Source organism: Aspergillus heteromorphus, assembly GCF_003184545.1.
Source record: "Aspergillus heteromorphus CBS 117.55 chromosome Unknown BO70scaffold_26, whole genome shotgun sequence".
NCBI classification, from domain to species: Eukaryota; Fungi; Ascomycota; class Eurotiomycetes; order Eurotiales; family Aspergillaceae; genus Aspergillus; species Aspergillus heteromorphus.
The window spans coordinates 359,315-374,759 of NW_020290431.1; the positions used below are offsets into that span (position 1 = coordinate 359,315).

The following is a 15,445-nucleotide window of genomic DNA, read 5'->3' on the forward strand; positions in this document are numbered from 1 at the left end:
GATTATTAGGAGATTGGGGGACGACCGGAGGGAGGGACGGAAGAAATCTGGCACTATATATGCTTGATGGATACAAGACTAAAGTAGATACGATACCTCCGCACGTAACACATGGGATGGATCATTCATGGATGGATGGATGGATGGCTCCTCCACGCGGGATCGGATCCATCATGACGCTGCTGTCCACCAGACGGGGTTTCAGGCTCAGAAAGGAAAGTCGCCCATCCTACTACATCAGACTAGATGACACCAACATCAGCCCAGACAAACACAAACGGCCACGGAGGATCCCGAACCTTGGCGATGTTTCCTGCCACTGCCCACTGCCCACTGCCCACTGCCGGCACTGCTGTTGGCTTGGAATGTTGGTGGTCTGATCTTTTGGAATTAAATTATTATGATGATGATGATGATGATTGATGACTATTTTGGTCCGTCTGACCCCTCTTACTCTATTGGGATATCTATCTCATTCATTCTGAATTCTGAATTCTGAATTCTGAATTCTGAATTCTCTGTATCTATCTAGAAGTTGTCCGCTCAGCTCCTGATCAGGAGAAGAGACCAGGAAAGATTAATGAAACAGTGGTGCCGTGGGGCGTCGATTCGACGTGTGCAAATCCAAAAAAAAAAAAAAAAAAAAAAGGGTCAATAACAATTATCTAACGACTCGGTTATCCCTCCTCCGGATCCGATCCCAGAGATTTAACTTTGGGACAGAAGATGCTAGTGCAAGGGAGCTGCCGAATGACATGGGAATCTGAATGGCACAACTCGCTCTCGGGGGTCCGCTTGTCGCTGGAATCCGTCTACTAATCGGGGACACTGCAAAATAATCACATTACTGTTTGATGGTACGGAGTACTCTGTAAGTATTGCCTCTCGGAGCCGATGCGACCGAGTCTAACAGTAACTCAGCATGTATCTACCAGCTATCCGATACGATACGGTACTTACTTGCATTTTTACTTTTTTCACCTTTTTTGCTTTGTGCTTTGTGCTTTGTGCTTTGGCTTTGGCTTTTTTTATGTCTGCCTACCAACGTATCACGTTGATTAATCGCACGGAGGTCTATCTCAAGAGGCAAAAGGTACAAAGTAACATACAATAGATAGATAGATAGATAGGGGCATCCGAGCGTTGGGATCAATCAGTCACCACTCACTTACAATTCATTTAGCCGCAATCAAACTCGGCCATTAATATTCGGCCTTAAGGAGGTGATCAGTCGCGGCATTTCTGCCCGCCCCCTGATTGGCCCGGCCGCGAACCGGTTTCTCCCTAAACATCAGGCCATAGTGGCAGAAAACTCGAAATGCATACATACCATGGCGCATGCACTACGAAGGTCATTCTGGGTATCAACGGACGACGGAGCATTTCGTATCCTCCGAGGAGATCAATGCCTCCTCCATCCAACATTAATCAGCTTCAAATCACTCCATCGTCCATCTTCCGTGGTGACATGATCATCCGGCTCGCATTCTGCATTAGCTAGCATTTAGCATAAGCCACAAGGCCAGAACTACGAGACTACTACCGCAATACTTACTTAATACAGACTCGGACTTGGACTCACACTCACACTCAGACTCTCAGACTCTCAGACTCTCAGTAGGTACTGTACTCTGTAGTTAGTACGGAGTAAGTACCATGGCTAGTAAAGTAAGTGGCCCGTAGGGATGATGTCAACCTGGCGGAGAATCCGTTCAATCAACAAACAACGATGCACTGGCAGTGGGCAGATTATTTTTATGCCAATTGCCAATTGCCCCAATACTACTACGGAGTACTACTCTGTCAGTGCGCCTCGAGTAATTGCTCCTTTTCGGATGTTGTGCCCCATACTTGCCCTCCCTCGCCCTCCACTTCGATCTCGGCCAACGCTGCAGGATTCGAGTTTCTGGCCCTTTTTTTCTGCTCCGAGCTCCATCCACGCCCTGTGTGTGTGTCCATTCATAATCCACCATACTATTTATCATTTATCGAGTTCCAACTCGATGGAGAGAAAACACACAGGATTCGTCGCGAGTGCGAGTGCGAGTGCGAGTCCCCGTCCCCCGTCATGTTCCTGACTTCCTGTTGATCCGCCCGTTCGGATGGAGTCGGTCCACCCGCGAATAATGGATACCCGACGATATTAATAACGTCTGCCAGTGCCAGTGCCAACTTATTGCCGTCTCGGCCGGAGATGAAGCTGAGTGGAGTAATGTACGAGGTGCGGAACACGAACTACTACTACGACGTACCTTACTGATTACTCCTACCGTAACTATTGATGTATCAAAATGTTCAAAAAAAGTATGCATGTGCGACTGATGTCCAGATCTGGTTATGGTTATCTCACCACGAAACACTAGCCAGTCTCGTCCTCCGAGCTGAGGCTGAGAACAATACACACTACACAGTTTATGGAGTATCCATCTAAAGTTCTGAAAGTAGATACTCCTCGCTATTAACTGCCTATTTTATGATTCAGGGTTTTTTTTTCATTGCTAATCACCAGCATCTCGATTCGCTCGCTCGATCGCCATGATTGATTCCCCCTTTCATCTCAGGCTTGGTCCGGCCCCCCATTTTCGAATCCTCATCTGCCGCTCCAACCGATTTGCTAGCCTAGTAGTTAGCTGGCTAGCTAGCTGGCTAGAGCCTAGCTAGATAGATACTATCTATCTAGTCCGTAGCTCACTTCTACCTTCCATATTCCTTGCTTGCCCGATGCCCCAAACAAGCCCTCTAGCCGAGATCGTGGATCCGATCGACGGGACAGGTCCTGGTCTGGTCAGGTACAGATTGCAGGAGGCTGAGGCGGGAGCTGGAGCTACACTGCCGACGCCATGCCACGCCACGCCACGCCACGCCATGCCATGCCATGCCATGCTATTCGTTTGTCTTGGCTGTCGCGTGCCCTAGCCGTGATGGTGACCGCTTCTTCGTGTCATGTCTTGAGTCTTGACATGGTAGATACATCTGGATTCTAGCGAATGAGTGAGCGAGTGGATGGAATCTCCGCCGTCTCAGTCCCAGCAGATCTGCACTCGTCTGAAACAGGAGGATCTAGTACTGCGTGCGGAAAGACATTCTCCTGACCACAAGAGCGGAGTATAAGTACAGTGGCTGGCCTGCCCCTTCTCACGAGTTTCCGAGTTCCGAGATGTCGGATGCTAGATAGATATCTAGATATAGATGCTAGACCTACGTCGGATCTTTGCCGACGGCTGCCTTGATGAAGAGCGCTCGAGACCAGACCACGCGTTTCAGATGGGACCTCGGCAAAACATTCATCACCTTGTACGCATGCACTACGGAGAACCCCGTCGCAGACTCGCAGGGGTATCTATTGATCTATTGATCTAGTCTGCTTCTGATCCCAGACTCCCACGCGTTCATGGGCTTTAGCGTACCTAGACTAACCCGGCCCCGGAGCCTGGAGCCTGGAGCCTGGAGCCTGGAGCCTGGAGCCTGGAGAAGCTGCGTCATCGGAAGGTCGGTTCAGTGAGGAATAGATAGATAGTGAGCAGAGTGTGGTCCTAGTTTATTTCAGTCTAAGTCCAGACTGTCCGGTAAATAGACACCGATACTAGATCTAGATAGTATGCTATATATATATAAACCCCCGATCCGACCTCGGACAAGGAGATAGATAGATCGTGGCAATGCACATGCAGATGCATATGTAAGTATGCACCTCGGGACTTTTCATATGATCCGATCAGATCATATCCGATCAGATCGTGACGATGATCGAGATCGAGATCGCTGCGCATCGGCCGTTCTGTCTTCCTTCCTTCCTTCCTTCCTTCTTCCCCCCCTTCCATCTGTCGCCATTCGTCATTCGTCACTACTGCTCTACCAGTGCCGTAGCCCATAAGCAGACAAGCCCCGCGGAGGTAGACATTGACCTAGTCCAAACTACTGGATGGATACTAGTAGTAGTGGTGATGATGGGTGGCAGTATATTCTTCCGTGTTTCGGTGAAGGAGAGGATGATTAACCTCGGTTCGGTTCGCTGGACGGAGGATACTTGATTAATTAATTACCTTAGGATAGCTAGGCCGGAGTAGATAGGCGGTATTAGGTAGATGTTCCGTGCTGTGCCGTTTCGTGTGTGGGTGAGCCTGGGAGGTATAGGTGTAGATAGATATATGGTCTGATGGTGTGGTGTGGTGTGGTCCGATGCCCAGTGCATGCGTGGTTTCGGATCCCAGAGACCCATGGGCCAGGGACCAACTTACTCCCCTCCTTAGTAGCAGGCAGGGACCCAGTGCGGCAGCCGCATACGTCAGTCGGGCTGCGGGTTGCCGAGCCGGTGGACAAATTCTCCGTGATTGTCGGTCTGTATCCATCCTGGGTTTTCTTCTAGATGGATGTGGATGTTTGGTTCCGGGTCTTTTCTCCGCAGGGGGGGATGGGCACGGGACAGGGACAGGTGGGGGGGGGGGGGGTGAGTGATCGATCCTTTGGGTGGTGAGATTTTCTGGATTGGGTTTGAGGTGGTAGGTAATTGGGCGAGAAAGATGTTTTTTTTTTTCTTTTTTCTTTTTTTTCTTGGGTGTCCTGGATGGGATTTGGAGTGGATTGTAGGATGTTGGACTGGTAGGCTGGATGGAGGTCGTTCGTTTGCAAGTGGCTGGTGGGAATTGGGATTCCCTCGGACTAAGATAGATGGTGGTGGTGTGCTCATAAAGTAGGATGTTCTTTCTTTCTTTTCTTTTTCTTTTTCTTTTTCTTTTTTTCTTTTTCTTTAGCTCTGCTATCACTGCTTTCTTGGGTAGGTATATCGCAGGATATCTCTAGCAAAGTATACCTTAACTAGGCAACCCTCATACAACCACCGCGTTTGCGCGATAAATGCCAGATGATGTCATCCCCGGTGATAGATCCAAGGGGAAATCTGGGGATATATGCATGGAGATAGGGGGGAAGAAAACTAATGCAGGGCTCGGTTAGCCCCCCTGGTAGTACGAGGTCTATATGAGGCTTTAACCCCCAAACAGGGGTCATCGACCGTCATGCAGGGTCTGATGACGGATAAGTAGATCATCTGAGAGATCCCTGCGGAGCTGGGTCTCACAGGAGAAAGGGTGATTGGCTGTTTTGCTGGGTTCTATAGTAGGTTCGTTGGAAAGTGACATGGATGGAGTTGTGATTTATTGGTGGGGGTGGCTGGTATAGGCGGGGGGCGTTAATTCAAAGGGATAATGGAGGGTCTGGTGGGGTTAACTCCAATCAGTCCGATTAGGGGTTTGAGAGCTGATGGTGTCTGATGTTGTGTTTGTATATTGGTGTTGGTGACACCTAGGAACTGGGTGGATTTTGGATATACCCACCTGGTACTCTGTATGGTGTTGATCAGCTGTGAGGACTGGACTGTATAGAATAAAATAGAACAGTTTTATCCCAGAGAAAGGCCATTCTGTTCAATCCAGCCAGTCCTTCTGTTCGAGGGAAGGGAGGTGATGATGCGAAGATGTTTGCCGCCAGCCTTGTCGCCTGAGCGGCAAGGCAGCCATGATGTCAGTGACTCTGTCAGGTGATGGGCTAGTCCCGATGGGGAAGCCAACCAGGGACGATCGACGGGCAGCCCCGCGCATCCCACCAATCAGGCGTCCGGCCCTGGGCTCCGGCTCACGTGCCGGCATCACCGGATCCGTCCATCGCCTCGTCTCTTCCATTCCTCTCCTCGCCAACTTACCTTTGCAGCTTCAACTTCTCCCCGATTGCAAATCCCCTGCGTGGTGCTCGCCCGGATTCGGGCCTCCACCAGCCGCGGGGAGGTCGTGCCCCAGCATACTCGGCGACATCCGTCTAGGGGCGATGCTGCGCTGGCGACCCCGAATCCTGCACGCTGCAGGGCCAATGCACCGACTACTGGATGGGTGTGAGACTAAACTTTCGACAAGAGCTGGGCATTCAGGGATATGTTACACTGCCGAGCCTGGCCCAAGGAGCAATGGATGCATCAGGCGCGTCGATGGGCCGTCTGGTCCCCCAGAAACGCTCTTTCCCTGGCCAGAGACGGCCCAGCAGCCCTCCAAACCATAGTTGGACCAGAACTAGCAAATCTTGCGTCTGCAATCATCTCATAATTCCCGTCAGAGTGACTTCACGCACTTCGCACTTCCTAAGGCCACGTATCCCATTTATTTTCATATCGCCCGTCTGAATCGATATACGGCCTCACCGATCCGATACCTGGCCTAGACTTCTCCTGCCACCGCGGCGTTGTAACCTCGTCGAGACGAACGGAAAGGAACCAAGTCAGCTGGCTGCCATTCTTTCCGCTGTGGGTCGTTGTCATCAACCTTAAAATCCCTATTCTTAAAAAGCGCTTGCCTCGTCTTGCTGCTTCCGGTGGGTCTCAGCGAAGCGTTAAGAGCGCAGTTTGTTGCTGTCCCGAAATCGATATCTGAAAACAGTCGCCAGCGCGACTTCTGCAGCTCCCTTTGAAATCCAGATCTGGATACGGTCGATCGTCTGCTTGCGGTCGCTGTCAGCCTGCTTCTTCGGTGCCCGTTTACTTAAACCAGGCGATTCCCATTCCATTCCTGCAGGTCTTCCCTAGACGGCATTCTTCCATCCCAGCCTCTTACTTTTTCTCTCTGCCCCTTCTGCAAGTTTGTGTCCGTCAGAATGTTGGTGAAACGCCTCCAAAACGCGCTTCTAGCGCTGTCTGTGGCCGCTGTTGGCGCACAGGCTGGTGTTGCACGAGTGTCAGTCATGCCCGATTGGAGCGCTCCCTATTCCCCGTGATCATTAACTCATTCTCGCGACAGTCGCTTGGAGAACCGTGCGGCGTCCTTCGATTACAAAAGCCAGATCGTTCGAGGTGTTAATCTGGGTGGCTGGCTTGTAACGGAGCCGTGGATTACGCCCTCGATCTACGATAAAGCCGGAGGTGGTGTTGTGGACGAGTGGACGTTGACCAAGACCCTGGGTCCAGACGAAGCTCGGAAGCGGTTGTCGTCTCACTGGAGCTCGTTCATCTCCCAGGACGACTTCAGCCGGATAGCTCAGGCTGGCCTGAACCACGTCCGAATCCCCATCGGATACTGGGCTCTAGCCCCCATCGAGGGTGAGCCGTACATCGATGGACAGCTGGAATTTCTCGACAAGGCGATTAATTGGGCCAGAGGCGCGGGCCTCAAGGTCATTATTGATCTACATGGCGGTGAGTACTGACTGACTATCTTGCGGTGGTCACTGTATCTGACAACCGCAGCACCCGGGTCCCAGAACGGGTTTGACAACAGTGGACACAGAGGCGCTATTCAGTGGCAGCAAGGAAACACTGTCAACCAGACCGTGGTGGCTTTCGATGTCCTGGCTAAGCGCTACATCCAGTCTGACGTTGTGACCGCCATCGAGGCTCTCAACGAGCCTTTTGTTCCCGGTGGTGTGAATGAGGATGGCCTGAAGAATTACTACTACAGTGTCTTGGCCGATCTCCGCAGCGTCAACCCCAACGCGGCCCTAGTCATGTCTGACGCCTTCCAGGACGTGGATTCTTGGAACGGCTTCATGCAGGGCAGCGATGTTGTCATGGACACACACCACTACGAAGTCTTCGACAATGGTCTGCTGGCCATGGGCATCAACGACCATGTCAAGACCGCCTGCGCTCTCGGCACACAGCATCTGGTGAAGTCGGACAAGCCCGTCGTGGTGGGTGAATGGACCGGCGCGCTTACCGACTGTGCCAAGTACCTCAACGGCATCGGCAATGCCGCTCGCTACGATGGCACTTACCTGTCAAGCACCAAGCTGGGCGACTGCTCCAACAAAGCCACCGGATCATCGGCCAACTTGTCCCCCGACGAGAAGGCCAACACCCGCCGCTACATCGAGGCCCAGTTGGAGGCGTGGGAGATGAAGAGCGGCTGGCTGTTCTGGACGTGGAAGACCGAAGGAGCCCCTGGATGGGACATGCAGGACCTCCTCGCCCAGGGACTGTTCCCTAACCCGCCGTCGGATCGCCAATACCCCAAGCAGTGCTGATCTGTGTCCCTCATCGCCTAAGCGCTGTGCAGTTTTTTTTTTTTTTTTTCTCTCTCTCAACATCTACGACCATCCATCCATCATTCCTCCAGCCTTAGTGATTTACAGCCAACAGCCGGGGCTTATCCCCTTGTTATTGTGTCTTGGTTTTCTCCTTTTCTTTTCTTTCTTTTCTTCGGCCGTTGTTAGTCTCTCGATAGTGCAATAGCGAAGACAGTTTCACTGCTCAGGTAATTTCATTGCTTAGCTCTGCCACGGCAGAGCTACTATCTATGCATGGGTATTCAGCTATGTAGTGTATAATATTCTGTAAAAACAATAGCAGAAATGCACTCATGCGTAACGTAACCGAAATCCAACACACACACACACAAACACAAAGACACAAGGGGGGGGGACAGAAAGAATGGAGAAAACCCAAATATAACACAACATAACAATCAATATATCCCATGCATCCATGCACTCTTCCCCAACATCAACAATCTAAAACAACCCCAAAGCCCCAAACGCACCCACCACGTCCCGATCAACATTAACCAACCACTCCTCCTGGAAGCGCTGCTCGCCACCACACCCCACAATCAGGGCGTGCAGCCGCTCACGCAGGAAATCGCGGATGTTGATCTTGTGCAGCACGTCGTTATTGTCCCAGTCGCGCTTGCGGATGTTCTCGGGCGGCTCGGTGTCGTCTGTTGCGGCGGCGGTCTGGGCGTTGTTCCAGTAGATGAGGTAGTCGCCGGCGCGGGGATCGTCGGGGTTGGTAGATGTGGAGTCGTCGAGGCTTTCGGCGAGTTCGGTGACGATGTCGGTCCACATTGTTAGGTAGGATTGGAGGTGGGTGAGGAGGTAGGAGGGTGGGGGTTGCGGGGGGTCTTGGTTGTGACTGTGACTGTGACTGTGGGTGTTGGGGTTGGAAGGGAGGGAGAGGAGGTTGGTGAGGGCGAGGGCGTGGAGTTTCTTTTGGGTGGTGGAGCCGATGTTATCGTAGTGGGAGAACCATTCTGTTAGGAGCCAGGCGAGGACGTGGTGGTCTGGGGAGTTGGTGGCTGCGGACACGGCGGAGACGAAGATGGACGGGTGGGCGAGGGCGAGGCGCGCCAGGACGGAGAAGTAGTCTGTTTCGACGACGCCGTAGACGGAGGTTTGTTTGCGGTTGGGACCGGTGGATTGGCTGGCTTCGTGGGCGGAGTGCAGGCCCTCCAGCAGGGCGGCCAGGAAGGAGCTGTCGAGAAGGGTGCGGGTGATCACGTTGTAGGTTTGTTCGCTGCCGGAGTCGACGGATTCGGCGCCGCGGAGCATCAACTCGACTAGCCGGGGGACTACGCCAAGGCGTTGCTTGGTGGTGTATTTGAGGAGGGTTTCGAAGGAGACGAGCAGTTGGAAGCGGATCCGGTCGCTGAGGACCTCCTGGGGGGCGAGCAGGATGTAAGATTCGGCGATTTGCAGGGCCTGGGGCACGCTGTCGGTGGCGGCTTCGAAGATGGGGAAGAGCGCCGGCATGAGGGAGAGGATTTCGGGGGAGGCGGGCGCGGGGGTTTGCATGAGGATCGCGGACCAGAGATCCAGGGCTTCGTCGAGGAGGTAGATGAGGGTTTCCTGGGGGTGTTTGTCAGTAGGGATGGAGAGGGGGAAGGGGGAAGGGAGGACTTACGGAGCCTGGCTCGACAGAGTTTTGGATGAGAGGCAGGATCAGGGCGTGGTATCGGACTGACTCCTGCTTGAGGGAGTGGATCAGAGAGGAGAGGAGGGTGAGGATGGCTTGTTTCATCAGGTGCTCCTCGCCGGAACTCTCCCAGAGGGGAGGCAGCAATGAGAGGATTTGGTCCGAGAATGGGCCGATCTAAGAATAAGAGGGTTAGGGTTGGGTTGCTGTGGTTGCTGTACAATGGGCACTTACGTGATCTTCCATCTTCACCACTGCCATGCGGACCGTATCGAGAAGACCCATCTTGATCTCTGAGAGCTCCACCTCTTGCACAAGAGCCATCAGGTCTTGCAGGATAGCCGGGGCATAGGGCAGGAACTCCGTCGGCGAGAATTCGAAGGGCTCAAGCACGTTCTTGAGCTGTCTGCCCGCAGTAATGCGGACCACCAGGTCATTCAGCGGGTCTTGCTTGCTGAGGAGGTGTTGGAAGATCTGGTAGATGGCGTTCTTGTTGAGCTCGTTGGATTTCACGGGCACCCATTGGCCCAGCACGATGGCAATTCTTCTCCGAAGAAGGTTGTATCCCTGCTCCTGAATTTGGACTTCGGGCACGAGCGTGGTCTCGAGGAACTTGTTGAAGTCCAAGTGCTGTTCGAGGCTCGCCGCAGACAGCCCGATGGCTGAGTACAACGAATCCTTCAGCAGGACGTCGCGGTTTTCGGGGCCTATAGAGGGTTAGTCTAACGTTTTCGATGCCCTGAAGACAAGACTCACTCGCAAAGTTGTAAAACACGCTCAAGAGACGCGGGATGAGCAACTCCTTGAAGTGAATGACCAGATCAAGGAAGAGCTTCTCGGAGCACGACCGGATAGAGAACTCCCAGGCCTCAGCGATATCCTCCTCTTTCCTCTCCCACTCCTCGGGGTCATCTTCCCACTCCTGGAAGTCGTTCTTCCTGAACCGGAAGAACTGCGTGACGAGCAGTTCCATGACATTGATCACGAAATCGTGCGTGAATAGCTGCGACTTGATCAGCTCAACCGACCGCCTCTTCTCCTCCTTGTCCTCCGGGGTCTGGTATTTGAATGTCTGGGCCGGGTTGAAGGCCATCTTCGAGCAAGCCCTGATGAGGAGGAGGGCCCTGAGGCCGGTCTTCTCCATTAGGGACTTGCCCTCTGACTCACCATCAGCTCCCAGCTGACTGTAGTTCTCCCCCAGTTTGACTACTAGCGTCCAGTAGGACTGGACAAGGGGAATACTGTCCGGCAGCAGCGCAAACGATGCCGGGCGATCCTTGGCCATCTCCACGTGAAGCTTGGAAAGCTGCAGCAGGTGCTTTTCCACTGCCCTATGGATTGGCTCCGACATAGTAACGGAGCCGTGGATTAATCCCAGGAATCTACTGAAGTGGGAGTGGGTCAGGACCCAGAATTCGCTGACATCCTTGTCACGGTTGGGGTGCTCAAACCCGGCAATCACGAGACGCCGGATGACTTTCAGAGAGACTAGACTTTGCTCAATCACCTCCAGCAATGCGGCCTCATCGACACCCCCTTGCTCCAGAAAGGAAGCCCACTTGTTCACCTTCTCCACGTATATGCTTCCCAGCAGGTGGAAGACCTCCGGTGCCACGGATTGCAGGTTTGCGCGGGTCCTCTGCAGCCGCGCGGTCGACAGTTCCTTGATGATTTGTAGAAGGATGGTGAGGGTCCGGGGCAATTGTATCGGGTTCGCGCCCGGCTGGGTCGAGGAGCGAAGGAGGGCAATGAGCGAGGAGATGGCATCCGGCCTGCATCCTGTCAGAACGCACAATGCGAACTAGTATGTATAGGTCTCCACGTACCAGTCTTGGGGGAATTCGTAACGCATAATCTTGGCGATCATTAACGCGTTGTGTAGGGCGAGAAGAGGGGCGGGTTCGACGACACCCGCCTGCAGGGCCCTGGTCTTGATGTGTTCCTTTTCCTCCTTTTTGATGGCGCTGGGAGAGGTCAGTCCGTGTTGTATTTTGCATCAACGGGAGGCGTGGGTGTGCCTACTTGGTCGCGGTCTTGCGCCAATACTTGTCGATGCCGTTCTTCAACTGGATGATGGAGAGGTATCGGACTTCAGGCGGTACGGAGTGATCTAGGAAGACATCCTGCGAGGGTAAGTATGAAAGGACACAATGGTTAGATGTGGAATATGGAAGGAGCAGGTACCTGCAGATGTGTGTAGTAGTTCTCCTGCTTCTCCCAGTTCTGCAGCTGTTGGGTACCCGTCTGCACCTGTTGCTGTGTAGAGCTAGCCGCCAGAACCAAAGCATTGAGGACATTTTGCGGCGTCAAAGGATTGGCCTCCCCAGCCAGCTCGGCGATAGAGGCCATCTTATTTAATGGGTGGGCGGTACAGCGGAAGCTGTGAATGCGGACAGTACCTGCTACTTACTACGAAGTAGTAGCTCGGGAGGCGACTGGATCCAAAACAAACAACCGCGTGGGATGGTCCTTGGGAGACCCAATGTATTGAATAATGGAGACAGAAACAGAATGTATAGGCTGAAGCCCTGCCTTGTCGGATCGTGAAGGAATGCTTTAAGGGGTGGAAGGGGCAACAAACGACAAACACGCCAGCTTCGCGGCCAGTGATGCGGCCTCATGGATGGATCTTTCGGGCCTCCCCGCCGAGCGGGACATCTCGGGCCATTGTTGTTCCTCCCCGTAGAACCCTAGGGCCGGACCCTAACCGCTAGTCCAGATCGGAAGGGGCAGCTTAGGGCTTGGGAGGGGGGTTGATGTCAACCGCAACCGCTCTGATGATATCATAGTACTCATCGCGTTCCAAGTCCAGGTCGAGACCAGATTTTGCAGGAGATGGAATCGAATCGACCCCCATGCTGCCCTGCTGGTTACATGCCTATGATGTATTATGATGCAATGCACAATGTCTACGAGTGGCCAGAAAAAGGACTTATATAGTGTCGGTCGTCGATGTGAAAGCTGTTCATCAAATCAATCAATCCAATCATCTTCCTACCACTCTACCTCCTACCATTCTGGACAATTCCCTTTTCACGAAAGCCAAGCACACCACACCTTCACAATGAATGACTACCAGAAGATCGCATATGACGCCGAGAAGGACCTCAACTCCTACCAGGCTAAGCAGGGCCTTGGTCCCAAGAGCGACTCCAGTATGTTTTACTCGGATCCTGTATTCTTCATCAATTACTAATTCTTTATAGCCGTCGAGTCTGGCGTGAACGAGATGGTCGACCGCAAGTTCGACACCGGCATTCGTACCGGCAGAGAGGCAGGTGGCACCGGAAGCAACCGCATGCCTGTCCCAGAAGAAGAGGGTGGATCTCGCGACGACCGTGGCAGGTAAGAATTCATGTAACGATATGCCAATTGTATCGTCTGCTAATACCTGCTTCCAGACTAGCACCCGCCGGAGAGTTCGAGGGCACTGGAGGTCCCGAGGATAAGGTGAAGATCCAATCGGAGCGTCGTCCTGGTGACCAAGACACTCTGAACCTTCAAGATATGAAGCGTGAGGGCATTGCCCAATAGATGATATCCTCTGTATAATATAATGACCATATTTCATGATTAATAAAAACAACTTCGATTGGCTTACTGCCTTCCCGTCTTTGCTTCATCTTTATAGCTTTTAGCCTGTTCTTGAAGGCAGTAAGCAGGGCAGTAAGCAGGGAATTCCTGGATCTGGAGCCCATAACCAGCGATGATTATTTCTTACATCCCTGCCTAGCTAGGCCTGTCGGAGCACTGTTCGTTCGGTTGGCTTTGACGGGGAAGTCTAATCTAGGCATGTTTAGCTTCACCTGCCCAAGTATTATAGTCAGCCAACCTGTAGCCACTTACGCAAACAGGTCATGGGGTGAGTGCCTCATAGTGTATCATCATGATGATACATGAGATATGAGCAGGTGGTGCTTAGCAACATGAGCCTTCCCGTGAGCAATGCTTCAGTCTTCATGTGTTGTATAGTTCAGATATTGCCAGCAAAACCACAATATGATTGAGAAGTCTCAGGACCAGATCGAGACTCGACTATTCATCAACGGAAAGGTAATATCGCTCACTAATCAGCAATCTGCTATCATACTCACAGCCTACCAAACAACAGTTCCAACCATCCTCAGATGGAAAGACCTTCACCGTGACCAACCCTTTTACGCGTGAACCAGTTGCCAATGGTATGTAGCGAAGCTGTTTCTTACCTTCTCAAAGCTCAGGAACAAAGCAACTCTCAAGACAACTAATCTACCCTAGTCTTTGAGGCCAGCGACGCAGACGTAGACAACGCCGTCGCAGCAGCCAAGGCCGCATTCCCAGCATGGAGAGACCTCTCGCCCGCAGATAGAGGCAAGTACCTCCACAGAATCGCCTCCCTGATCCGCGAACACGAGGAAGAGTTTGCCCGTCTGGAGGCAGTATCTTCTGGGAAGCCGGTCTCCAGGTACGTCGATGCAAGCGTAGCCATCGACGCATTCTCCTATTTCGCTGAGGCAGGCTGGACGGTCCAAGGAACCTCCAGCTGGAACACATCCGGTCACCTCAACATAACTTCAAAAGAGCCGTATGGGGTGGTAGCTTCGATTATCCCGTGGAATGTCCCACTTGCCTTCTTTGGCATCAAGATTGCTCCTGCGCTGGCAGCGGGAAACACGATCGTCTTGAAGCCCAGTGAGAAGGCGCCTTTGACTGTGAGCCATACCTGCATATTAGCAGGAATATGTTCGAATTCAAAAGCTAAATCTCAGACAGTGTCTTCTAGGAGCCAAGCTCCTCGTCGAAGCCGGATTCCCGCCGGGAGTGGTAAACGTCCTCTCAGGCCATGGGCCGACCACCGGCGCTGCGTTGTCCTCACATATGGACGTGCGCTGTCTCAGCTTCACAGGCTCCTTACTCACTGGTCGGAAGATTCAGACGGCTGCCGCTCAGTCCAATATGAAGACAGTGCACCTGGAACTAGGTGGCAAAGCTCCCGCGATTATATTCCCCGATGCGGACCTCGAGGCCGCAGCCGCGCAGACCCAGTTCAGCGTGCATATATTCAGCGGACAGACCTGCATTGCAAACACGCGCATCTACGTGCATGAGTCTGTAGCGGAGAAGTACACCGCGCTGTTCAAGGGTATGTTCGGCGCTGCTGTGCTGGGGGATCCGCTGGACAAGGAGACGACCCTCGGGCCGCAGGTGGACAAGATCCAGTATGAGCGCGTCAAGTCGTATATTTCCACCGCCGAGAAGGAGGGTGCTGTGACGCTGGGTGGTGATGCCAAGGATGGGTATTTTATCAAGCCGACTGTCTTCGAGAATATGCCCGAGAAGTCACAGATCATGAAGGAAGAGGTGTTTGGACCGGTGGTGGTCATCAATACGTTCAGGACGGAGGACGAGGTGATCCGGAAAGCCAATGATACTGAGTTTGGATTGTATGCCTCGGTGTTCACGAAGGATATCGATCGCGCTGTGCGAGTGTCCAAATTGCTCGAGGCTGGAACCGTCGCCGTCAATTGCACGAGCCCGTTGATGCCGAAGGATATGCCGTTCGGCGGGTTCAAGGAAAGCGGAACTGGTCGGGAGAGTTTCTTGCATAGCATGGAGAGTTATCTCGAAACCAAAGCAGTCTTGATCAAAATTGGCTCGTAATGGTTACCGGTGGATGGGCGATGCTGATGGTTGTCATGGGGTGAGGAGAACGGGAACGAGACCGAGGACTGGGAGGGGAAGAAGAATGCATAGTTAGTCAGTCAGTTGTCCGTTTACCACATGTGCCACATGGTGTGT

At 52.8% G+C, this 15,445-nt stretch overlaps 5 protein-coding genes across 5 annotated transcripts; 4 read left to right on the forward strand and 1 right to left on the reverse strand.

The window, feature by feature from the left end:
* The first annotated feature begins 2,548 nt into the window (after positions 1–2,548).
* On the forward strand, positions 2,549–3,058 carry BO70DRAFT_364903 (uncharacterized protein). The gene has a single exon (XM_025543928.1). The coding sequence runs from the start codon at positions 2,722–2,724 to the stop codon at positions 2,914–2,916; it is 195 nt and encodes a 64-aa protein (XP_025396474.1). The 5' UTR covers positions 2,549–2,721; the 3' UTR covers positions 2,917–3,058.
* A 3,578-nt stretch (positions 3,059–6,636) lies between these two features.
* exg1 (glucan 1,3-beta-glucosidase) lies at positions 6,637–8,001 on the forward strand (the record flags this gene model as incomplete). Its single annotated transcript, XM_025539594.1, has 3 exons — positions 6,637–6,716; positions 6,780–7,174; positions 7,226–8,001. 3 exons carry the CDS (start codon positions 6,637–6,639, stop codon positions 7,999–8,001), a joined length of 1,251 nt encoding a protein of 416 aa, XP_025396475.1.
* Positions 8,002–8,231: 230 nt separating this feature from the next.
* BO70DRAFT_320704 (putative importin 11) lies at positions 8,232–12,251 on the reverse strand. The gene is made up of 7 exons (XM_025540488.1): positions 11,852–12,251; positions 11,690–11,790; positions 11,494–11,631; positions 10,424–11,439; positions 9,902–10,374; positions 9,656–9,844; positions 8,232–9,600 (listed from the first exon to the last, which is right to left on the reverse strand). Exons 1-7 carry the CDS (start codon positions 12,014–12,016, stop codon positions 8,488–8,490), a joined length of 3,195 nt encoding a protein of 1,064 aa, XP_025396476.1. The 5' UTR covers positions 12,017–12,251; the 3' UTR covers positions 8,232–8,487.
* A 480-nt stretch (positions 12,252–12,731) lies between these two features.
* Positions 12,732–13,201, forward strand: BO70DRAFT_297715 (uncharacterized protein; the record flags this gene model as incomplete). Its single annotated transcript, XM_025539577.1, has 3 exons — positions 12,732–12,822; positions 12,874–13,012; positions 13,069–13,201. 3 exons carry the CDS (start codon positions 12,732–12,734, stop codon positions 13,199–13,201), a joined length of 363 nt encoding a protein of 120 aa, XP_025396477.1.
* A 440-nt stretch (positions 13,202–13,641) lies between these two features.
* BO70DRAFT_342395 (aldehyde dehydrogenase) lies at positions 13,642–15,396 on the forward strand. Its single transcript, XM_025541377.1, has 4 exons — positions 13,642–13,720; positions 13,779–13,848; positions 13,925–14,358; positions 14,420–15,396. The coding sequence occupies exons 1-4, from the start codon at positions 13,667–13,669 to the stop codon at positions 15,305–15,307; spliced, it is 1,446 nt and encodes a 481-aa protein (XP_025396478.1). The 5' UTR covers positions 13,642–13,666; the 3' UTR covers positions 15,308–15,396.
* The last annotated feature ends 49 nt before the right edge of the window (positions 15,397–15,445 follow it).

What these genes read in the sequence shown, in the direction of transcription:
- BO70DRAFT_364903 (XM_025543928.1), top strand. Translation starts at nt 2,722, where the DNA reads ATGCCCCAAACAAGCCCTCTAGCCGAGATCGTGGATCCGATCGACGGG.
- BO70DRAFT_320704 (XM_025540488.1), bottom strand. Translation starts at nt 12,016, where the DNA reads ATGGCCTCTATCGCCGAGCTGGCTGGGGAGGCCAATCCTTTGACGCCG. An exon ending in TACGAATTCCCCCAAGACTG is followed by an intron (nt 11,440 to 11,493) that starts GTACGTGGAGAC and finishes GACAGGATGCAG; the next exon opens with GCCGGATGCCATCTCCTCGC. An exon ending in ACTCTGTCGAGCCAGGCTCC is followed by an intron (nt 9,601 to 9,655) that starts GTAAGTCCTCCC and finishes AAACACCCCCAG; the next exon opens with GAAACCCTCATCTACCTCCT.
- BO70DRAFT_342395 (XM_025541377.1), top strand. Translation starts at nt 13,667, where the DNA reads ATGATTGAGAAGTCTCAGGACCAGATCGAGACTCGACTATTCATCAAC. An exon ending in GCGTGAACCAGTTGCCAATG is followed by an intron (nt 13,849 to 13,924) that starts GTATGTAGCGAA and finishes AATCTACCCTAG; the next exon opens with TCTTTGAGGCCAGCGACGCA. An exon ending in GTGAGAAGGCGCCTTTGACT is followed by an intron (nt 14,359 to 14,419) that starts GTGAGCCATACC and finishes AATCTCAGACAG; the next exon opens with TGTCTTCTAGGAGCCAAGCT.